Source organism: Capra hircus, chromosome 1 (genome assembly GCF_001704415.2).
Source record: "Capra hircus breed San Clemente chromosome 1, ASM170441v1, whole genome shotgun sequence".
Classification (NCBI taxonomy): Eukaryota; Metazoa; Chordata; class Mammalia; order Artiodactyla; family Bovidae; genus Capra; species Capra hircus.
Genome location: NC_030808.1, coordinates 40,202,837 through 40,229,015, shown reverse-complemented (window position 1 = coordinate 40,229,015; position 26,179 = coordinate 40,202,837). Strand labels below are relative to the sequence as shown.

The window sequence follows — 26,179 nt, the reverse complement described above, 5'->3', positions numbered from 1 at the left end:
TGCATTTGTCAAATTATTTATTATCTACCTCCTACAGAATTCATAAGAGCTTTCTCACCACTGTATATATATATTTATATATACTGAATAAATTAAAGGCTTTGAATAGCTCTATCCTTTTTTTATGGTGTGAAAACAATGATATGTAACTTATGAGTAATGAGACAGAGAATTTACTGTGGTCTCCTCAGTCCAATAATATTGTAATGTGCTATCCTGTAACTTTGTATAGCACCTCTTGAGTCGCTTCAAAGACAATTTCCAAAGCTACCCAAGTAGAATGATGGGAAGTCCCTCCCTCTATTAGGAATAGTAATGAAGGCTGTTGTCTTATCAAGGCTGGCACACAATGATGACAGCTCAAGTTTGGTTGTGGGACATTCCAGTTTCTATAGGTTCCTTTTTCACTCCAACACTAGGATCTGACCATTTCTGATATGAAAAGAGTAACTGATACAGGCACAGACTGAATTATTTCATAATGTTACCCCTGACTAGAGTATTTGCATTTTTAAAGATGTGGTTTTCTAACATCAGAATTTCAGACACAAGAAAAGAAGGCCTTCTTTTTGTCTCTTAAAATTATGACATTGATATAGTGGTTCATATAAATAAAACTGGCAATAATATTTTATAAAGTATCTATGTGGACCTTGATGTACTTTTCAAACAAAATTTAAATATAGTTTGATTTTTCATTAAAACTTATACCTAAAACAAAGTAGAATTAAATGAATAATAAATGTTTCTCAATAGCCTTCTCAAAGATAATCTTCTTCCAGAAAGTCTAGTTTCAATATATGGATACTACATCTTGTTCCATGATTAATATAATTTCTGTCCTTATAGCAATACAGTTTTAATGAATTCTTTCATTTTCAAAGTGAGAAATAGTTTTTACCCTGCCTTCTGCTACATTAGAAAAATAGTCCATATGAATGAACTCTCTTCTAATACTAGAACAAAAGGCTATTATATGTATGTATAATGTATGAAATTATATAAACATATTTATAAATATATTTGATTTAAAGTGATATATTGTTTTTATTCTCAAACTTAATTATTTATACCTTATAGTTAGAATAGTTGTATTGGGTTATTTTTAATCAGGTAACAGAAGAAAGGCTTGGAAATAATCTGCTAGTGCAGAGCAAAACAGACGATCTAAATCTGTTTTATCTTGAAGACACATCTGACAAGATTCTGTTGATACTACAGGAAAAAAAAAAAAAAAAGAAAACAGGAATTCCAATTTGAACAACCAAAAAGCAAATCCTATGATGTAGAACAATTTGTTAAATGAAGGGGAACATTATATAATAAATACAAAAATGGTGACTTTACAGTACTATTTGTTTGCTTTATTTATTAAATGTTTCTGAAGAGTATCAGCAAAGTGAACTTATATTAGTTTGAATAAAATAGTCAAATCCATTTCAAATATATTTTTAGAATGCTAAAGTTTTCTTCCTGTATTTTTTACAGGTTTAGCAGTGTTTTTCTTTTCACTTCTTATTTTGCAACAATGATAGAGTCATAGAAATTGACCAAAAAAAAAGTGTACAGCAACTTCCCACATATATTTTACCCAGCCTCCCCCAATGTTAACTACTTGCATAACTATAGTGCAATATCAAAACCAGAAAGTGACATTTGGAAAACCCACAGGGCTCATGTGTGTGTGTGTGTGCATGCACATTTATATGCATTGAGTGTAACTCTTTGCAATTGATCACATATCTAACTTCACGTAACTACCACCATTATCACTACAAGGCTCACTCCTGATATTCCTTCACAGCCACGAGACCTGTGGATTTTCCAAACGTCAATTTCCTGGTTTTGATGTTGTACTATAATTATGCTACCTAGTCTGTGGCATTTATTACAGCAGGCTCAGAAAACAAATACAGTGTAAAAGAATGGTTTTATCTGTATACATTATTCTCATCTATGTGTTCACATAAAACAATACTTTTTGCTATAAGACAATCCTTTCTGTAACAACATAATTTACGAATGCTTCTCAAAGGGAGTTTTTAAATCTCAAGTTTTCCTGGTATCATGCTTTGTGAAAAGTTACATAATGGGGGGATTAAAGAGAATACATTCTTATAAAAAGCATAGGACTCTTCATGCCTGACTATATTGCAGTAAAAATCTATAGTCTTAAAAGGGGCCATTTAGCGGAAAGCAACTGGAGTTATTTATTTTTTAAGATAGCTTATTTTTTACATAAAGCTGCACCTAAACAATGGCATTTAGATACATTAATGGATATATTTGTTGTTCCTTTTAAGAGTGAATTATGGTTAGGCATGTTGGCTGCACTGTTTTTATAATATAGGTATGAATTATAATTAGTATAAATCCTTACTATTTGCATATTTGACATGGGAAAGAGAGGGCTGCATAAGTAGGGCAGCTGAATTTCAATTCACTTAGTAACCTTTTTTTATGTTTGATGTTTGTTGATAAGTAATATAAACTTGCTTATTAAGATATATCAGCATAGGATTATATGAAAAACATAATGCATAGCCATTAAAGAGAAGGATTGTATCTAATTGACAATACTAATAAGAAGTAATATCAAAAATATTTTTCTGCACCTTGGGAAACAGTAAGAACAATCAGTAAATCACCCCTATAATGTAGAGAGTGTGCAACTGCACCCCAGTGAATACAGGTCCACCAGGAATATTAAGCGTCAAAATGGAATTATAGATCTGTTTTGAGAGAACAGCAGTAGAACTTACCATCTTGATCCGTGGTCACTGTAATAGCTGTGAATGGCTTGGGAGAAAAACTCAACTCAGAAACTCCATTCATGGCTTCTATTTCAAAGGTGTAATTCACGTGAGACACAAAGTCAAGTACTATCACGGAATTGTTGATCAGGCCAGTATGTCTTGGGATGAAGCGGAGTCCTCCACCACAGTCCTCACACTGGCTGGTGTCTAAGCCACATTTCTTACAGATTACACTGTATGTGAGGTCTTTTCTCCCTCCTGTGTCACTTGGTGGGCTCCATTCCAAAATAAGGGCCGTTTCATTGATGTTAAAAACCACATTCCTAGGAGCTGAAGGTGGCCCTAGAGAAAGCAATTAAAAAACAAATGTACATGTATAGGACAATGAATTATAGTGCTCACTTGAAAATGTCATCAATAAACATGTGCTGGTCTTTTATATTAGTTTGAGCTCTTTCTTCTGATGGAAGCCATAAAGAAAAATGGTTAAAAATATCTGCGTAAGTTTAGTAAGGGTGGAGTCTTAGGGGTGAAGATGGTCTATATATTAACTTTTGGCATATGAATTTCAGTATTTAACATCAAAAGCCACAGATCACCAAAAGATACAGCAATTATACTTCTTAAATTTGTTGACTAAAAAAATATAATAACCCAACATTATTTTAAATTACATGATGGCTTTGTATAATTACATCTCAATAATTGCATCATCATAAAAACTTTGAAAAAATAATAACATACATTTATAAAATATGCTGTGTTCAGTATTTCAGTCTTCAAACTGTGCTTGATGTATAACTAAAACTCTCATTTGTTTGAAAATCTAAGAATCTTTTTCTCACAGGCTGAGAATAAATGGCCATAAATTTAGGGTGGACACACAGTTTGGAAGGAAGGGAATAGGAACAGAAACTGGAGGCAGCATAAATACTTTTTTAGGTCCTGTCAATTTCATGGGACAAAAGTATTATTTGGAAAGGGCTGTGTGAGTGTGCTCAATTGTATCCAACTCTTTGCCAACCTCTGGACTCTAGCCCGCCAAGCACGTCTGTCCGTGGAATTGCCCAGGCAAGAATATTGGAGTGAGTTGCCATTTCCTTCTCCAGGGGATCTTCTTGATCCAGAGATGGACCCCACGTCTCTTGTGTCTCCTACACTGGTAGGTGAATTTGGAAGCGATCAAAGGGGATATAGGTAAGATATGGTACCTAGACTTTATTTATATTAACTTTACTAAGCATAAGTAAATGCATCCTTGAAAGCTTATAAAGAGACTCCCAAGATCCTCTTATTCGTCATCACGAATCTGCATAAACCATACTGGTCATGGGTGGTGGATGAGCATCTGCTCTCGTTTCTCATTATTTTTCCATATGATCACACTGCACAGAGTACTTGATGTCTTTAACTATTCTTTTTTTTTTCCTCTCTTAAAATTGTGTCAATAATCTTGTATATTCATCTGAGTCCTTCAAACCTCAGTTTCATATCATTCACTGAACAATTATTAACTGAAGGTCTACTACGTGCCAGATAGTACACTGTGAACTTGCTATATTGTGAAATGCCACAGAATCCTTCTGTAAGAGACTGTGCCTATGACAGATACTTTGAAAAATAATTCATTGCATAAATGACTCATTAAGTAATACTGCTATATTTTAAAAGGGTAGTCTTGAGAAATTCAAACAGTTCTTTAAAATTCAGCAATTTGCTTAGAAGGTGGAAAAGAATTCTCTGTGACATTCTCTGCATAGAAATAAATTCAAGTTTTCACATAGGCTTCTTTTGGATTTCAAGACATGGTCATTCACTCATTAAATAAGTTTTCCATGACTACCATGTGTGCCAGATATTCTGCTAGATCTTGGGTTTATAAATCTGATAAATGTTATTTCTACTTTCTTGCTATTGACATTTTAGCTGAATGGCTAGATAAACACAAACACACACACAAAACAGAAGAATAAAATTCAAATTATAATAAGTGCAATCACATAAATCAAAAGGAATGGAGCTAAAAAAAAGTATCAGGGGGCCAACCTGAGAAACCTTCTGAGAAGGTCTCATGCAGGTGGTGTGGAAGATGTAGAGAGGGGTAGGAAGGTTTTTAGAGATAGAACATGCACGGTTCTTCAGTCAAAAGAGAGTGTGAAATAGTCATGGAAGTGACAGAAGATCACTGTAGCTAGAATGCAGAAGGAGTAAACAAGAAGTGAGTTTTAAGCAACAGGAAGGGGTCGGATAATGCAACACTGTTATGCTCACTGGAATGAGTCTGTATATATACATATATATATATATATATGTATTTTTTTTCATTTAAAAGGAAGAAGCTGACAGATTCTATGTACAGAAGTGATGTGTTTCAAAAACAGCAATCCGGCTGCAGTGTGGGGAGTGGTCTTAAAGAGTACAGAGAACTCAGTAACAAGATCTGTTACAGTGTTAGAGAAGCATAACATCACTCCTAAATCCATATGATTGGGTGTCGGGTTTGAGATATTAAGAAATGCTATGCTTCCCTTTTTCATCTTGTTGGATCCTATTATCAGCAACCTGATGGGTATGGCTCAGACACCTATATGTATACCATCTAAAATCAGCCCTAGAAATGGGACTGTTAGTTTTTCCAAAAGGCTTCTGTATACCTTGCTTTATGCCATTTCATGTTATGGAGAGTTACAGACATGTCTGCTTTCAGAAAGGCAAATATTGAAGGGATTATAAACTAGAGCACAGGGATAAGCATAATTTTTTTTCCTCCAACCTAGACTCATGCCTAGGAGATAACGATTCATTATCATAATAGTGTCTTCCTACTGGATGACATATTCATATTGTTGCTCTTTTCTCTTATTTATAATGGAAAACATTAATTATTATTCACTTACATTTCCAAGATCAGGAAGAATGTTATCAATTATGTTATGGGTGTCTGCAAATATATGACTGTCCGCCTAGAGATACTTAAATTAAAAAGGCAGACACCCTTCTTACTCAAGGGCCCTCATACCAATTTGCATGACGATTAAACAGCTTTTTAATTGCCATTAAATTATGCCAGCTAAACTGTGATTTCATGCAAATATTAAGCTGTAATGACATACAGTGAATCATTTGCTAAGATTTAGAACTTAGAACAAAGAGAGACAATTAATTCTAATCCTCAGATTCCACTAAATTATGTGTCACTGGGCTTTTATGAATGTGGCCTGATTGCTTTGTTATCATTTATAAATTATACAAAGATTATGTGACACATTGGGAGAAAAAAAGCTTGGCAGCAATAACTCTTTTGGAGACATCTGTATTGAAAACTCTCAGGGATTTCCTTCTGTTGATCTTTTTCTTCAAAGGAAACAAGTAATTCACACAGGAAGAAAGTAATCTCCACACTGCACTCTCAAGACCAATCTCATAAGAAAAGGACAACTATCCTAATTTCCAACTAGCTGTTTTTCAAGACCATCATGCAATAAACTTGAAAAAAATTACAATCTCATTTCTATCAGTTTATTTTAAAAACACAGTTTCAATGTTCCTTTGGCTTCACTTGGGATTTCCCCTTTACACAGTTAAGTAACCGTGCTCTAACAGTAAACGTGTGAGAAGCGGTGGCAGTGCTGTCCAGCCCCTTCCCGGAAAAGCATCTAGCCTTACAACCCCATCTTCCTCTCAGAGTAGCAGAGGCCAAGTGGGCTACAATTTTTTATTTTTCATTTTCTTTTTTTCTTTATGTAAAATGTTTAAACAGAACTATATTTCTCAAAATACATCCCATTATAATATCTCTAGTCCCTTGAGATAAAACCCAAAAAACGAGCTCAGTGCTCAAATTACGATTCCTCTGGCAGATTGACGCTAACACAAAAGAAACACACTTTCCTTCTCTTTGTTGAATCCAATATTTCCCAAGTATTTATTTATAAAATATTATTTTCTAAGAAGCATCTGAAGGAAAACTAGCAGAAGAGTGATTATTAATTCACCCATTAACTCTATAGCTAATTGTGGTTTATAGATACATTTTTAACCTTAAGAACAATGAAAATTTGATTCAAGTAACTGAGGATATCAAATCATGAAAGGCTATTGCCTATTAAACTGTATTTTTTTTAAATTACTACCTGACAATGATTTAAATGTGTCTGCTACTACCAAGATGCAATAATATGGTTTCCTAATAAAAAACATAGTCACATCTGAGTTTATGGATGAGAGAAAATAGTTTTGTGTTTACCTATGTCAGAAAACATTAAAGATATAGTGAATCATCTAGAGATGTTTTGGTAAATGCTTTTGCAAAGGAGTAAATTATATGAATAAGTAAAAAAGTATGTGTCCAGACTTTCATAATGTACTAAAATTATCAGTTGTCAGATCTGCATATAGACATAATTTTAAACTCTAAAAGTCATTTCATTTTTTTCCACTATCACTAAGAATTTTAACTTTATAGTTATATTATTAAGTTTATAGTAATATTATTCACTTTATAGTAATATTATTCCTATATAATCTTTGAAAAAGGTACTTAGTAGAGCCCTGTTAACAAAATTTTGTATTTGTATTCATACCTAAACTACTATGTGCTCTATCCATAAGACTTGTTCATAAAATGTTTGTATATTTGGAAATAGACAATGAAACTGGGACTTCAACCTCACCATGGGGAAAGAATTAAATCAATTTATTTAGAGAAAGAAATGAGGTCCAGGAAAGTTTTGTAATTATGTCAAGGTCATCAAATTCATCAGTGGTAGGATGATAATCTAAGTCTTTTTGATGTTTAAGTTGTTTTTTTTTTTTTTTACCTCTATTGCAATGTATTCATCCTATAAACAGAAAAAATACCTGCATTTCACTGGGTTTTGCTGAGAGAGTACTGTCAAATATAAATTTTCAAAACACAGAAATTAGAGAGCAATTTATTGCCTTCCTACAACAAATTTCTTTTAACAATGTTCCTTACAGCATTTAAAAATAATTTATTTATAGAAAAGCAACTGAAACTTAAATCTTCAAGATAAATATTGCTCAAAATAAGAAACATATGCACTTAAAATCCTTTGAATTCTACATATTCTTATTTTCTTCAATATTACTGCGCTTACTTCAGTAACTAAATTGATGTCTAAACTTGACTTGTTATCACTTATGTTTTCACAATACTACAAATGATGACTTAAGAGAACTCTTTAGTTAGATCTTCCCTGGATTCTAAAACTCAGTTAAAGGAAACAAAAATAATTTTAAAAGAACTCTGATAGTCTAAATACCATTCACTTCCAGAATAAAATCTAAAGCTCTCAACCTTGTCTACATTTGTCTTTATAACTAGGCCCATCCCTCAGCCTCTTTCTTCTTTTAGTCACATCTAAATGCTTTTGGACAAATTGTTTCTTCATCTTTTTTGCTCTGTGGAAAATGCCTATACTCATCCTTCATATTCTGATTTAGGTGTTACTCCCTTTGTGACACCTTCCTCCTGTCCTTGGGCAGAACTGAATACTTTTATACAAGGTAGGTATGATTTTAAAAAAAAATAGCATTTTTTAGTACTTTGTTGCAAGGAGTATACTTAATATTTCATGATTTATTTCATTCAATTATCACAACAAACAACCTGAAAGGCAGTTATTAACATCTCGATTTTATAGAAAAGGTGACTGCTGCTGCTGCTGCTGAGTCACTTCAGTCGTGTCCGACTCTGTGCGACCCCATAGACGGTAGCCCACCAGGCTCTCCCGTCCCTGGGATTCTCCAGGCAAGAACACTGGAGTGGGCTGCCATTTCCTTCTCCAAAGCATGAAAGTGAAAAGTGAAAGGGAAGTCATTCAGTCTTGTCTGACTCTTAGCGACCCCATGGACTGCAGCCCACCAGGCTCCTCCATCCATGGGATTTTCCAGGCAAGAGCACTGGAGTGGGGTGCCATTGCCTTCTCCAAGAAAAGGTGACTAATACTTACCAAATGTACATATTGCACTGAAATATGTACATTCATGTATATTTCTATTCTAGTCTAGTCTGATACAAAGGTGACATATTCTTTAACTAAGGGCATGAATAGAATGCACGGTTTTGTGCAACCCTAAAAGAATTATCTTTTACACAGTACAAATTTTGAAAAATATTGGGAGAGCGGTGTGTTCAAGGCTATAACCTTTGCAAAAATCAGGTGTGGATAATTCAATATAGAAATAGGTTACTTGAAAATCACTTAAGTAGTAGAAAGGACTGTCTATATTATGAAAATATTAAATATAAAATAATAAATATCAATATTTATTAACTAATAAAAACTCAGCAAAATGGACAGCCACCAGTATCTCTATTCATTGGGAAGGAATAAAAAGGTTCTTTTTATTATTTAGAGAGATTCAAAGCTTGAAAAGTAAGCATTTGTGGCTCTAGATTTCTATTCTATAGAGCGTGGACATAATTTTACCATGGAAAAGTTTCAGAAAATTGTTGTCAACTATTTTCATCAATGCAGAAAAAATTTTTTGATATAAACCCATATAATAACTAGTTCTAACAATTACCAAAATATGCAATAGTTGTGCAGGGCAAGAGTTAAAGGGCAAGATCACATTCATAATAAAAGCACACTAATCACAAATTAAATCATGAGGAACCTGAGTTTGAGTGTTTTGAATAAAAAATCATCCTGTTTCCCTTAATATCATGAAGGAAAATATCCTGCATACCTATATACAGCCTTTTCTGTGTTAGAGTCAGGTATTTTTAATTAAACATTCATTAGAAATACAAAAAAAGAGAAATATGACGAGTCTAACTGATGTCATATTATGGGAGCGAAAAGCTAAATAATAAATAAATAGATTAAAGCAAATTAATAAACCTTTCTCAAAAATCATAACATTGCAGTATAATTATAAGTGTTTTATTTCCAATTGTGGATGATTTGTGGTCACTTGTCTGTTGTGTACAAGTAAATGATATTAAATGGGACAATCTTCTCTGAGTTCCAATTGTTGATGGCAAGAATAGATCTGTTCTGGAAGATCTGGCAGCAATTGGTAACTCAATTCTTCAGCATCAGCAGAATAACCACTTAATATCTCTTTCTATGAAGGAAACTCTCCCAGGTAATTTGGTAAAATAATCTTGCCTGAAATAAAAACTAAAATATTTATGTTTAGGGAACTTCATTAAGCTCAAGCAACATCTTATATCAGTGATCTGTACTAGGGAAACAGATTCATTACATATAGGTGTCTATTCTGGAATATAAGGATCATTTTAATTTTAAAAATATACCATTGCAATACACAAAGTAAATATTTAGTTATTTTTTATAATGAGAACAAATCTAGAATATAGTGCACCCTGCTAGAGGTAATAAATACATCTTTGCAATGTCCCCTTTCTGGCTTCTGGAAAATCATGGCTGCAACAATTGTGTTTGCAATCAGCCACGTAAGCAGTCAGTTGTGGCTTTTGTTTTTCAACAGTGAGATGGAAAAGCAAGGTACTAGAGTGTTTTTTCCATACAAAAGAACCTTAGGAGAAAAAGAGAGGGAGGGAGAGGGAGGAGGAGGAAGAGAGAGAAAAACTCGAAGAGATTGGATAAAAAAGAAAAGACACCAAACAGAGCAGGGCTATCTGGAGCATAGGGGACCTGAGAAGGGCAGCTGAAATGTGGAAGAACATTTTTCCTGCTGCATCTAAACACAATATTTATTCTACTCAAAATAAGGTTGGGAAAATAATGACTTTCTTAAGTGGCCAATTATCCCAGATATAAAGAAGCCATGTTTTACAATGTTAATCTTAGAGCAAAAATAAATTCAACTTTTATACTTTCACTCCAATCATTGCCAGTGTATATCAAATACAGTGATAAAAAAGACATGACATTTCTAAGAAAAGTTAAATCCTTAATGATGTACATGAGAAGTACCTGTATATTTGACTTACATTTTACATTTTGAACATCTTTAAGTAGGCAGCACAAATGTTTGTTGAATATGTTACTCTGTAGCACCTGTTCAGTAATTAAAATAAAATCTTCCTATTGATTTAAACACATGAGAAACATGAAAGTGAAAATGCTATGACTGTGGAATTACATTTGTCTATGCACCCATATATTAGATCCTCTCTTTATTTCTCTGTCTTTTCTTGTTCTCTGTCCTTCTAGCTTGACAAGTACTTTCTTAGTAACTTTTACAGTCTTTTGTTTCTTGAACCTTGTGAACATTTTCTCCTTCTGTCCTAGAACAGCCTTATAGTTAGTTATTTTGATAACAGACTTCTTGGCAAGCAGCATGGTCTCTTGTGCTTCAGACTGATCTAAGAGGCAGCCCTAATTGATCAATATGTGATATTATGGAGTGTTCTCCATGACTCAACCTTTAAAGCATAGAACATATATTAATGAATCACCTGCAAAATTAAGTATCTATGAAGTAGATTAAGGTAACAGAGAAAACATTTCAGAATTTCATTTCAAATTTATTATTCCTAATTTCTTCTACATACTTTGCAGTTCATGTAAAAGGTATGCAATGAATGTTATAAAGATCAAGAATATCCAAACTTAGAAGTTATCATTGGATATCAAAACGATTTGAGAGATCCAAGGCAATGGCACCCCACTCTTGCCTGGAAAATCCCATGGACAGAGGAGCCTGGTGGGCTGCAGTCCATGGGGTCGCTAAGAGTCCGACACGACTGAGCGATTTTCCTTTCACTTTTCACTTTCATGCATTGGAGAAGGAAATGGCAACCCACTCCAGTGTTCTTGCCTGGAGAATCCCAGGGACAGGGGAGCCTGGTGGTCTGCCATCTATGGGGTTGCACAGAGTCGGACATGACTGAAGCGACTTAGCAGTAGCAGTATAGTTATAATTAGAGATGGAAAAACAGGCAGGCCAAGGCTGAACTTTGGATGCCCTTGGATTGAATCTTATAATTCTGGCAAAAAGGTGCTAGGCTTTGAAAGATTTTAGGCATAGGAAAGAATAAAATAATCAAGATCTTGTTTTTATTTAAAAATAATATTTTCTAATAGTTTAGAATATTCAGAGGGATAGAAGACCAAAGGAGGGAGACTTGCCAAAATAGTATTCCATTAGCCCAAGGGAGAGTTGGTGGTCTTACCAAAACAGGAAGGACTAGGAGTTGGTATGAAGGAATGGACAGAAGAAATACTAAACAGTGAAACTGACAAGCTTTGTGACTACTGACATACATCAAGGGTAGGGACAGGGTTATGAGTCCCTTGCTTGGAAGCATGGGTAGATGAGGATACACCATGATAAAGAAACAAGCTGAGGTGAATGAGCAAGCTGAGGTATGAAGTGATAAAAGTGGCTTTCAAAGATGAGCTAAAATTATTAGTTGATTTGTTCTTCAAACATTTATTTTGAGCCCAGTACTAGCCTGGTATTATTATTAGTGCTGGAGATAAAGTAAAGAAAAAACATTCATGATCCACTTGCAATCCACTATAGGTAGAATGAAAATAAACAAGGAAGTGAGTGAACAAATAAATCAGATATTTTCTAAGAGCGACATAGGCATAAAAAGTAAAATATATGATATAAATAAGAGTAATTGGGAGGGATTCTATTTTTGAACAGGCAGTCAGAAAATACGTATCTGATTGACATTTGAGCCTGGCAATAAGAAAACCACGATAGACGACCTAAAGAAAGGGAATTTCAAGTAGAGAAAACTTTTAGCATTAAAGATGAGAACAGGGCAGCATCATGGAAGTCCATGAGTTTAACAACCACAGAGAGTATGGCATGATACAAGATTGGAGATGTAGGCAGGTATTTCTGGCACACACAGGTTGTCAGATCCCAAATTGAGATGGTGAGGTGACTTTGGACCTTAGGAGAGAAGACTGGGATATGGATAAAACTATAGGCATCATCTCTTTATAGGTGCTATTTGAAGCCATGAAATTGAGAACATGTGATAAGAACAGAAAGCTAAGAAAGGAGTATGAGAAAAGTTAACATTTAACAGGTGATGTTGGCAATTCCCAACATCCACTGGATCATCAAAAAAAAAGACAGTTCAGAAAAACATCTACTTTTGCTTTATTGACTATGCCAAAGACTTTGAGAGTGTGGATCACAATAAACTATGGAAAATCCTGAAAGAAATGGGAATACCAGACCATCTGACCTGCCTCTTGAGAAATCTGTATACAGGTGAGGAAGCAATAGTTAGAACTGGACATGCAACAACAGACTTGTTCCAAATTGGGAATGGAGTTTATCAAGGCTGTATATTGTCACCCTGCTTATGTAACTTATATGCAGAGTACATCATGAGAAACACTGGGCTGGAAGAAGCACAAGTTGGAATCAAGATTGCTGGGAGAAATATCAATAACCTCAGATATGCAGATGACACCACCCTTATGGCAGAAAGTGAAGAACAACTAAAGAGTCTCTTGATGGAAGTCAAAGAGGAGAGTGAAAAAGTTGGCTTAAAGCTCAACGTTCAGAAGACTAAGATCATGGCATCTGGTCCTATCACTTCATGGGAAATAGATGGGGAAACAGTGGAAACAGTGTCAGACTTCATTTATGTGAGCTCCAAACTCACTGCAGATGTTGATTGCAGCCATGAAATTAAAAGACGTTTACTCCTTGGAAGGAAAGTTATGACCAACCTAGATAGTATATTCAAAAGCAGAGACATTACTTTGCCAACAAGGGCCCATTTAAGCAAGGCTATGGTTTTTCCAGTAGTCGTGTATGGATGTGAGAGTTGCACTAAAAAGAAAGCTGAGCACCGAAGAATTGATGCTTTTGAACTGTGGTGTTGGAGAAGACTCTTGAGAGTCCCTTGGAATGTGAGGCGATCCAACCAGTTCATCCTAAAGGAGATCAGTCCTGGGTGTTTTTTGGAAGGACTGATATTGAAGCTGGAACTCCAATATTTTGGCCACTTGATGCGAAGATTTGACTCATTTTAAAAGATCCTGATGCTGGGAAAGATTGAAGGCAGGAAGAGAAGGGGAGAACAGAGGATGAGATGGTTTGATGGCATCACCGACTCAATGGACATGAGTTCGGGTAAACTCCAGGAGTTGGTGATGGACAGGGTGGCCTGGCGTGCTGCAGTTCATGGGGTCGCAGAGTCAGACATGACTGAGTGACTGAACTGAACTGAACAGGTGAGCAACAGAAGAGAAACCATCCATGCCAACACATATGAGGTTCAGAAAATTAAGAGGGTGAAGGGGAGATTGCAGAGTCTTAGAATAAAAGAGAACAAATAGTTTCAAGAAAAAGGAAGAGACTAACAGTTAAACGTCATGAATAATAAGACAAAATGTTTCTAACACAATATGGCAAGTTAGATGATTGGTCAATTCTTCTTATACAGTTTACTTGAAGTGATTACAGTAGGCTGAAGAGCAAAATTCTGAATGCAGTAGAGTAAAAAGTAAATTAAAAGTGTGTTAAGCTGTGGTACATATACACAATGGAGTATTACTCAGCCGTTAAAAAGAATTCATTTGAATCAGTTCTGATGAGATGGATGAAACTGGAGCCAATTATACAGAGTGAAGTAAGCCAGAAAGAAAAACACCAATACAGTATACTAACACATATATATGGAATTTAGAAAGATGGCAATGACGACCCTGTATGCAAGACAGCAAAAAAGACACAGATGTGTATAACGGACTTTTGGACTCAGGGGGAGAGGGAGAGGGTGGGATGATTTGGGAGAATGGCATTGAAACATGTATACTATCATGTAAGAATTGAATCGCCAGTCTATGTCTGACGCAGGATACAGCATGCTTGGGGCTGATGCATGGGGATGACCCAGAGAGATGTTATGGGGAGGGAGGTGGGGGGGGGGGTTCATGTTTGGGAACGCATGTAAGAATTAAAGATTTTAAAATTAAAAAAAAATATGATGCAGTTATTTAAAAAAAAAAAGTGTGTTAAGAAGTAACTGTAGCCAATGAAAACTGCTTTTCCAAGTACTTGCCTTGGGAGAAAAATTATTGGGCTGGGAATATTTTTTAATGACAGAAGTTTGAGTATATTTATAGGTTAAGGATGGTTAGCGGAAACAAAATGGCAAAGAGGAAATTAACAATAATAGCCCAACTCAATAGACGTAAGGATTAGATCATCCACTATAATCAATATTTGAGGAATTAGTTTTGATTATGAGACATCTTTGTTTTTTTATATGTAGCCATCCAAAGCACCTAAAAATCTTTATGTGTATACCTTACAAAGAAGAAATACTGATGGCAAATAAGTATATGAAAAGATGTCTCACATCACATTATCAAGAAAATGCAAGTCTAAACAACAATGAGGTGCCACGACATAACCATCAGAGATAGACAAAATCCAGAACACTGATAACAATAAATGCTGATGAGGAAGTGAAGCAACAGGAATATTCATTTACCATAGGGATGTAAAATAGTACAGTTTGGTGGTTTCTTACAAAATTAAACATATACTTACCAAATGATTCAGCAATTGCACTCCTAGGTATCTACTCAAAGGTGTTGAAAGTGTATGTCCATAAAAAGACCTACACATGAATGTTTATAACACTTTATCCATAACTGCTGAAACTGGGAAATAATCAGGCTGTCCTTTAGTAGGTAAATGGATAAATAAACTGTGGTATATCTAGACAATAGAATATTATTCAGCACTTAAAACAGATGTGTTATACAGCCATGAAAAAACACAGAAGAATTTTAACTGTATGTTACTAAGTGAAAGAAGCCAATCTGAAATCTTCTACTGTATCATTCTAATTATATAACATAGACACACACACACACACACACACACACACACTTAAGAGATATAGTACAAAAATAAGCGGTTGCCATAGGTTGGTGGGAGTAAAGGATGAATATGCACCCCAAAGATTTTAGGGCAGTGAAAATCCTGTGGATGATACTATAATGATTGATAATGTTATTACACATTTCTCAAAACCAAAGAATGTACAACACCAACAGTGAACCCCGGGGTAAACTATGGACTTTGGGTGATGATGATATGCTAATATAGGTACACTAAATATTAAAAAATGTACCATTCTGGTGAACGATATTGATACTGGGGAAAGCTATGCTTGTCTGGGTGTGGGGAGAGAGGTATATGGGAAATCTCCATACTTTCTCTTAATTCTGTTCTTAATCTAGAATTGCTCTAAAAATGAAAATATTTATGTAACTATATCATATGTATGTCTCAGGATAATGGAATGTAAAAAGATACCTATTTACAGGGCAGGGACAGAGATGCAGACATAGAGGATGGGCCTGTGGACACAGCCGGGGAAGGAGAGGGTGGGACAAGTTAGAAGAGTATCACTGATATATACACACCACCAGGAGTAAACAGACAGCTAGTGGGAAGCTGCTGTAGAATACAGGATGTCCAGCCAGCTGCTCCGTGATGACCTAAGGGGTGGAATGGGGGTAGGTGAGAGGGAGGCTAGGGAGAGAGGGTGTACACACACACACACACACACACACACACACACACACACACACACACACACTTATGGCTGATTTGCTTTGCTGTATGGCAGAAATCTTTCAGGATCTGAAATAGCTCATCTGAAATTCCATCACCTCCACTAGCTTTGTTCCTAGTGATGCTTCCTAAGGCCCACTTGACTTCACATTACAGGATGTCTGGCTCTAGGTGAGTGATCACACCATCATGATTATCTCGGTCGTGAAGCTCTTTTTTGTACAGTTCTTCTGTGTATTCTTGCCACCTCTTCTTAATATCTTCTGCTTCTGTTAGGTCCAGACCATGTCTGTCCTTTATCGAGCCCATCTTTGCATGAAATGTTCCCCTGATATCTCTAATTTTCTTGAAGAGATCTCTAGTATTTCCTATACTATTGTTTTCCTCTATTTCGTTGTATTGATCATGGAGGAACTTTGCATTGAAATGGGAATATCTTTCCTTTTCTACTTTGCCTTTTGCTTCTCTTCTTTTCACAGCCATTTATAAGGGCTCCTTAGACAGCCATTTTGCTTTTTTGCAAATGTGGAAAACTCAGCAGTGGCCATAGGACTGGAAAAGGTCAGTTTTCATTCCAATCCCAAAGAGAGGCAATGCCAAAGAATGCTCAAACTACTGCACAACTGCACTCATCTCACACACTAGTAAAGTAATGCTCAAAATTCTCCAAGCCAGGCTTCAGCAACATGCGAACTTCCAGATGTTCAAGCTGGTTTTAGAAAAGGCAGAGGAACCAGAGATCAAATTGCCAACATCCGCTGGATCATCAAAAAAGCAAGGGAGAGTTTCAGAAAAACAACTATCAACTTTGCCAAAGTCAATTTTATTAACTATGCCAAAGCCTTTGACTGTGTGGATCACAATAAACTGTGGAAAATTCTGAAAGAGATGGAATATCAAACCACCTGACCTGCCTTTTGAGAAACCTGTATGCAGGTCAGGAAGCAACAGTTAGAACTGGACATGGAACAACAGACTGGTTCCAAATAGGAAGAGGAGTACATCAAGGCTGTATATTGTCACCCTGCTTATTTAAATTATATGCAGAGTACATCATGAGAAATGCTGGACTGGAAGAAACACAAGCTGGAATCAAGATTGCCGGGAGAAATATCAGTAACCTCAGATATGCAGATGATACTACCCTTGTGTCAGAAAGTAAAGAGGAACTAAAAAGCCTCTTGATGAAAGTGAAAGAGGAGAGTGAAAAAGTTGGCTTAAAGCTCAACATTCAGAAAACTAAGATCATGGCATCTGGTCCCATCACTTCATGGGAAATAGATGGGAAACAGTGGAAACAATGTCAGAATTTATTTTGGGGGCTCCGAAATCACTGCAGATGGTGATTGCAGCCATGAAATTAAAAGACACTTACTCCCTGGAAGGAAAGTTATGACCAACCTAGATAGCGCATTAAAAAGCAGAGATTTTACTTTGCCAACTAAGGTCCGTTTAGTCAAGGCTATGGTTTTTCCAGTAGTCATGTATGGATATGAGAGTTGGACTGTGAAGAAAGCTGAGCATTAAAGAATTGATGCTTTTGAACTGCCGTGCTGGAGAAGACTTTTGCGAGTCCCTTGGACTGCAAGGAGATCCAACCAGTGCATCCTAAAGGAGACCAGTCCTGGGTGTTCTTTGGAAGGAATGATGCTAAAGCTGAAACTGTAGTACTCTGGCCACCTCATGCGAAGGGTTGACTCATTGGAAAAGACCCTGATGCTGGGAGGGATTGGGGGCAGGAGGAGAAGGGGACAACAGAGGATAAGATGGCTGGATGGCATCACCGATACAATGCACATGAGTTTGGATGGACTCTAGGAGTTGGTGATGGACAGGGAGGCCTGGCATGCTGCGATTCACGGGGTCGCAAAGAGTCAGACATGACTGAGCGACTGAACTGAACTGACTGATGGCAGAAATCAACAACATTGTAAAGCATTATCTTCCAATTAAAAATTTAAAAATAGATAAAAGATACCCATCTCTATAGCAAAAATCCAAAGAAATTATAAAACTCTTAAGGGTGAAAGCACATGCTGTGTTATACCAGAAACTTAAGGGTTGCTGTTGTTTTGAAGATAGTGCTAAGAAGTAGGGAAAGATCTCTTCAGGTCCTTAAAATCCTGTCATTCATATGATTACAGGCAACACCTACCTAGGAATTCTTTCCCTACTAGGGAATTTGGGCTTCCCTTAAAGCATCTGCCTCCAACGTGGGAGACCCGAGTTTGACCCCTGGGCTGGGAAGATCCCCTGGAGAAGGAAATGGTAACCCACACCAGTATTCTTGCCTGGAGAATCCCATGGGCAGACGAGCCTGGCAGGCTACAGTCCATGGGGTCACAAAGAGTTGGACACGACTGAGCGACTTCACTTCACTTCACTTCACTTCACTTCACTTCAATTCATAGCTCACTTGGTATAGAATCTGCCTGCAGTGCAGGAGACCTGGGTTTGATTCCTGGGTTGGAAAGATCCCCTGGAATCCCACAGACAGAGGAGCCTGGCAGGCTACAGTCCATGGGGTCACAAGAGTCAGACACAACGTAGTGACTAAAGCACAACCACTAGGGAATTTACTAGCCAAATGTGTTGGTTATTCATTTTAAATATTTTGGTCCTCCACTGTATTTTAAACTCAAACACTGAAAATTTCCCTGCCCATGATGCCAAGTTAAAAGAAAAAAAAGCCTCCTCTTAAATGTCTGGAAGATTCTCTGAAAGCATGGTTTCAAATGTTAAGTCAAAAACAGCAGAAAATGATGTGATTGTTTACCTGACATAATTTCTGACTCTCAGATAATATTATTGGAATACAGGTGAGCTTCCCTGGTGGCTCAGAGGTTAAAGCGTCTGCCTCCAATGCGGGAGACCCGGGTTCGATCCCTGGGTCGGGAAGATCCCTTGGAGAAGGAAATGGCAACCCACTCCAGTATTCTTGCCTGGAGAATCCCATGGACTGAGGAGCCTGGTGGGCTGCAGTCCACGGGGTCACAAAGAGTAGACACGACTGAGTGACTTTACTTACTTACTTACTTACTTAAAGAACAGCTAATTCAGAGACATACAATCTATAAGTTAAGTGCACTTCCAGCTACTAAAATCTATTAGAATTTGGCTATATATTTTTTTATAGTTTGTTAAAAATGGAAAGGTTAGCCCCTTGTTTGACCATTGGCCTCAAAAGTCCTGCATCTTGGTGCAGTTAGTCTGGTCCTTTTAAATCTAACTGTTCCATGACCTCTTGGCTTGTCTTTTTCCTTGGCTTTTCATTTTTCTTCCCTAACAATCTTTCAGTCATAGGAAGTATGATGCTTTGGAGTTAATGATCTTTGCTTTTTCTTCATATAATAATTGCTAAGGTCTCTCACCTAGCCAGAGCATAATTCAAAAAAATATTTTATTTACACCAGATATCCATAGAGTTAGAGGGCTTAATATATTTTATGTAAGTCTTATAAATTCAGAACATTTCTTCAATTTGTAGGAATTCAGATGGTAGAAGTTGTGAGCCCAGAATAATATTACCAACATAAAGTATTTAATAGCTTGAACACCAACTTACCAAAAATGATTTCAAAATGAATTGAGAACAGCTTTCTGTATCAAACTATTATGTAGCAGCTGCTGTGGGCTAGGCATAGGGATTGAACTCCAATCTTTGGCAAGTCTCCTACATTGGCAGTGGGATTCTTCACCTCAGAGCCACCAGGGAAGCCCAGGTATTATTCTTAGCACTTTTCCAATAATAACTTATTTAATCATTATAAATAACAACAGAATGAGGTAGGCATTGTTGCTGGGAGCCAGCGTGAGGAATCCCACCCGTGACAAGGTCATGTGGCAGAGATCTAATGGGCAAGGAGAGTCAGATCTCAGGGTGTCCCCCTGGTATTTCCTGAGCATGTACCCCCAAAACCAAAAATCTGCCGGCCTTTGTACTCTGCTTTTCCACTCTTCTGACACACTCTGGAAAAAGTCAACTCAGGGTTTTTAGTCTTCTGCATTTGAAAGGGATGTTTCAGTTAAACCCCCTCTGATAACTTTCTAGCTTGCCTAACAGGCTCCCCCGGGACCTCTTACAGCTTGTGAATTGCTTACAGCCCTCAACCGTGAGAGGCACAAAGCTTAAAGCATCTTAAAGATACAGAGCCTTTTCTAAAGAGCTAAAAATCATATTGGTGATGGGTTTTCACTGTTGACTCAATGATTGCCACCAGGCCTCCATATTCTTTATCTTTTAGGCACCTGGGAGGATGTTAATCAATGTAAACGGGATATGGAAAAAGATATATAGTAGTTTTGATGTTAGCAACACTAGACTTTTGAGTTAATTACTTTTCTTTTGTTATAAATCACTGTACTCCTTTTACTTGTTATAAACTGCTGTATCTTTGCTATGTAAGAATGTAACTTTATTTAGTGCTTTCTGAGAGTGGCACCAGACTTTGGGAAGAACAACACAAATAAGTCTTCTGGTTGACAAACCTTATCAGAAAAGGACTGTAAATGTTAATTGGCCCTTTTGGCTGGAAGATGATGTAAATCACCTAAGATTTATTTGTGTATACAGCTAGGTATGCAGAGAGAAAAGCCTGGTTTTGATAAGAGTCTGGACTGCTAATGCCGCATAACTTTGTGTTACCCATTGATCTCCATGCATTATCAAAAGTATAAAAGGCCTTCTGAACAACAAAGTATGGACCAGTTTCTCGGACTAGTCTCTCAGCCTAGTTTCTTGGGAATCTGGCTCCCCCCGTGTCTCTCTCTCTTTTTCTCACTCTCCCTCCCTCTCCTCTTCTGGCTGAATTCTCATCTGGAGCGGGGAGGCTTACCACGTCTATTTACTTGCCCTGGCTTCTAAGACCCACGCGAAAGGGAGCCTAAGGCGGGGCACCCTTTGATATTCAAGTGGTGGCCTAACGTAGATGGTGCAAACTTCTTGTCTTGAAGTTTTATTGGTTTTCCCCGTAAACCAAGTTATTCAGCCTCTTTTCTCCACTTAATTTTCCTACTACACTATTTCTTCCTAATCTAATTTTATATTAATAAATAAATAAGTTTTTTCCTTGCCAACGCCATCCCCGCTTCAAATTCCCTGGATCCACCGGGGCTGGACACCGGCACACTGTTATCACTAAGAATGGTGCAACAGAGGTTAAAAGGTTAAATAATTTGCCCAAACCTATATAGCTAGTAAGTACCTGTAAGAAACATGTTCACCAGCCCAAAACCAATGGATGGACTTGTAGACATGAAGTACAGTGAAAGCGAGAGTTTTTAACTAAGGTCTTGAAAGATCCGGTGTCTGGTGGGAAGGCACACCCAGAGCGATTACAACAAGGAATTTATTCCCTAACTCACAGGTTTCCACCCTCCTCTTACCCAGTTCCTCATTGGCTGTGTACTCTGTGGCAAACAATTTATCCGGACTTTGCCTAAGTTTCATTATTTCCTAACAGGGGACCCTTCTTTCTCCCTTCCCAAATTATACCAGCATTTTTCAACAAAGGGTTTCTTGCTAGTATCCCTTTGCCCAACATCCTGATTTCTTAGAGACCCTCCAGGTGCCATTGAACTATGTCAAGTCTGCAAGTCATTAGTCAAGTTTAGAGAGAGAGTGAAAAAGTTGGCTTAAAGCTCAACGTTCAGAAAACGAAGATCATGGCATCCAGTCCCATCACTTCATGGCAAATAGATGGGGAAACAGTGGAAACAATGTCAGGCTTTATTTTTTGGGGCTCCAAAATCACTGCAGATGGTGATTGCAGCCATGAAATTAAAAGACACTTACTCCTTGCAAGGAAAGTTATGACCAACCTAGACAGCATATTCAAAAGCAAAGACATTACCTTGCCAACAAAGGTCCGTCTAGTCAAGGCTATGATTTTTCCAGTGGTCATGTATGATGTGAGAGTTGGACTGTGAAAAAAGCTGAGCGCTGAAGAATTGATGCTTTTGAACTGTGGTGTTGGAGAAGACTCTTGAGAGTCCCTTGGACTGCAAGGAGATCCAACCAGTCCATTCTGAAGGAGATGAGTCCTGGGTGTTCTTTGGAAGGAATGATGCTAAAGCTGAAACTCCAGTATTTTGGCCACCTCAGTGAAGAGTTGACTCATTGGAAAAGACTCTGATGCTGGAAGGGATTGGGGGTAGGAGGAGAAGGGGATGACAAAGGATGAGATGGCTGGATAGCATCACTGACTCGATGGACTTGAGTTTGAGTGAACTCTGGGAGTTGGTGATGGACAGGGAGGCCTGGCGTGTGGCGGTTCATGGGGTCACAAAGAGTCGGACATGACTGAGCAACTGAACTGAACTGAACTGAGAGACAGGGCACAGACAATGGGTGGAGTCCTATCTCTTTAGCATCCAGTCTGATCTATCTCCCCAACCCTAACTTTATCTAAAGAGTCCAGGCCTTAACTTTGTCATGTTCCCAAGTTTTTCTACTTCAGAACTAGTTACTTTGTCTTGAAAATGGACCACCTCAAGTTTATATTTCTTACAGTACCAAAGCCAAGATTCACACTCAGATACTTTGACTATAAAAGATGGTGAATTTACTAGTACATTATTGTAAGTTTGGGCTAAAATTAAGATAAAGACATATTCAATAAAGTAGCAGAGAGAAAGTTTGAGAGGGGAGTTTCCTGAGGCTTGAATTCGGGAGAGCTGACAGAACTTTTCACCTTTGTTTGAGTTTCTGTTTTAATCCCTATGGCAGTACAGCATGCTGTTCCCAGTCAAAGCTCTGCCCAATGATGACCAAAAGTATGCTTCCACTTAATATAGCTAAAGCAGTTTAACATAATTTTAAACATAATTTACAACATCAAACATTTTAAAAAAAGTTTTTAAGGAGAGAAAAATTCAAGAAACTTACAATGTTAAGCTAGTAAATATACATATTAGATTCAACAATGACTGAGGTTTGTAGATCTTATTGTATCCCATATTTATTTCCTTAATAGTCTCACCCCATAGAAGTAAGCCTCCCCAACTCCCCACTCTGCCCCCTCACTGAAGGGTTATACTGGTGGGGAACAACGTATTCCTTCGCTTTGTCAATCCGTCTATTTATGGCCTTCAATGGCATCCCACTCCAGTACTGTTGCCTGGAAAATCCCATGGACAGAGGAGCCTGGTAGGCTGCAGTCCATGGGGTCGCTGAGGGTTGGACACGACTGAGTGACTTCACTTTCACTTTTCACTTTCATGCATTGTAGAAGGAAATGGCAACCCACTCCAGTGTTCTTTCTTGGAGAATCCCAGGGATAGGGGAGACTGGTAGGCTGCCGTCTATGGGGTCACACGGAGTTGGACACAACTGAAGCGACTTAGCAGCAGCAGCAATACCTTCCCTAATGGCTCAGATGGTAAAGAATCTGCCTGCAATGCAGGAGACATGGATTCGATCCCTGGGTCTGGAAGATCCCCTGGAGAAGGGATTGTATTCTTGCCTGACAAGTCCCATGGACAGAGGAACCTGGCAGATTACACTCCACAGGGTCTCAGAGTTGGACACAACTGAGCACCTAACACTTTCTTTTTTCAAGAAAATAAAAAGAGAAAATTCCCTTCTATCACTCACCTAGGCATCTACTTAGTTTCTGATGTAGGTTTTTAGGGATACTTCCCTGGCAGAACTGTAACCATTTGAAACACCACCACTTACATATACATACATATATATAAATATTTACCAGTAGTAGAAATATTTTCCTGTTCAAAACTATTTCCACAATTAGGTAAGAAGTGATATTGAGAATTTCCCTTTTCCTACTTATAAGGTTAGAATATGTTCCTAGAAAAAATAATCTAGCTAACAATTTCTCATGCCGTATTTTTCTGAAGAAAGTAGTCACTCAGTGTTTATAGTCAGAAAGCAAAAATTATATCTACTAATAAATGTGTTGTATTTTTAAGTGTATTCTATAAAAGTATTTTTTATTTTATAAGATTGTAGTAATACACACAAATCTACAAACTGCATCATTTAAAAGAAATGTAACATATCCATTGTCTCTGAGGACTATGTGGCATTACGTATTTTTAATCCATTTCAGCCCTTGTGAAATTACATGAGATAATCAACATTGTGGCACCAATTCATCAAGGAGGGTGAAATTTCACTATATTTTATTTATGTATTTAACAAGACTTTTATAACTAAGAGGTGACATTTTACTTTTGCATAGCTTAGCAATGCATTAATATCAATATATTCACTTTTATTTTAAAAGTGTACAGATAATTTATGATACTTTAATAATAGGAGAATATTACTAATTTAAAATTCTTGGGGCATGCATTAAAATGACCTTCACATTTAGATTTAATATTCTATTGGTTTCAAATCAACAACAGGAGAGAAAGTGAGAGGTGAAATGTGGACAAACTCAAAAATATCTTCCTTTAGAGACAAATGTCAAGTAAAACTTGAACTTTCCTGTGTAACATTAGCACAGTGACTTTCAAAGTTCCATACTGAAGCTCCCCCAACACAGCAAACTTGATGGCCGTAAAGTGATGCACCTTTAAATGTTCAAGAGTTAAAGCAAATAACACAACTTTTGCTTACAAATCCTCAGAAAAACCTTTAGCTGCTTTAATTTCCTAAGGACAAATTATGCCTAAGGAAAATCTGCCAGGCCTCCAAACCAGGGCTGGTGGTTGCATGTTAGGAATCAATGTGATTTTTGAGGAAAACATACATTCTCTGTAAGCAGCTGAAAATTAATTATTTTAAGAAAGAGAAACTTTTCCTTAACTGTTATCAAAGACAAGCAACATTGATGACACAGAATTTTGTATATTCACTTCTTTTTCTTTAAGTTTAGAATAAAGAGACCAAAAGGATTGAAAATAGGATTTTCAAATGCAAAATGGACAGACTTACTGGTGCATGCCATGGAAGGTGGGTCTTTTTCAGCTCGAAAGTAACCCTTTTCACACTGACAGACAGAAGTCGCTTCCACGTAGGTTAAACTGTGTGGAGGACACTTAGAACATTTTGTGTTGCCAGCAAATGCTTTATAGAATCCTGGTCTGCAAGCTGTGAACACAGGAAAAACAGTTTTTTAAAATTACTGTTAGAATTATTTTATTTGCACATGTACAACACATTTTAAATTATACACTTTGGAATTCAGGTCACACATACACAGAAAAGCCAATACATGCTAATATTAATGAATGAAATAGTTATTCAAAATTGTTATACAATGGGGAATCATATACTACCTGATCATATTATCACCTCAACTTTTTGTAACTGCCACAAGCTAGACATGGGCTTTAGTCTTCTTATATGCACAATTCTTAGCATATTTTGAATATATAGTTATTATAGATGCCTAAAAATTAAATGAGTGAATGAATAATAATTAATTCACTGATGTCTAATATGAGGTTACTTTGTAAGTGGAATGAGCATTCTATTTATCTTTTACTCAGTAGTTTAAGGTTTTGTTTGTGTTTCTGTTAAAAATGGGAAATCAGTACCTAAATCTTCAGAAATTTTAAATTATTTTCTTATGTATCCCTTCTTTCTCTATCACTTCCTTTTTCTCTATTTATAGAGTAAATTCCATTTCCAAAGAAAAACAAACCACCAAAAATAGGAATGTTTCCCAACATTATGTCAATACTGCAGAAGGAAAGTTTAATATTATTTGATTCAGTGGTTTCTAATGTTTTCTTTTAGGAGAATTTATTCAGATATAGACATTCAGGTTAAACACTCATTGTGGTATTTATCTCTATATTCAAAACATTCATGCTTTTGAATATAACATGTATCTAACATGTTATAACATAACATATATGCTTTTTGTATGGATATTTACTTAAAATGTCATTTAGAAATTTTGCTTAGTCCTACCTTT

The 26,179-nt window shown here is 36.7% G+C and overlaps 1 protein-coding gene across 1 annotated transcript in view; it reads right to left on the bottom strand.

Annotated features, from left to right (window-relative positions):
* EPHA6 (EPH receptor A6) overlaps window positions 1-26,179 on the bottom strand; it is a 970,250-nt gene that overhangs the window by 527,371 nt on the left and 416,700 nt on the right. Inside the window, exons 4-5 of the mRNA XM_013972057.2 lie at window positions 25,192-25,347; window positions 2,763-3,098 (exon numbers count right to left, since the gene is read on the bottom strand). Of these exons, the coding sequence (XP_013827511.1) occupies window positions 2,763-3,098; window positions 25,192-25,347 (492 nt within the window). The remainder of the gene's footprint in view (window positions 1-2,762; window positions 3,099-25,191; window positions 25,348-26,179) is intronic.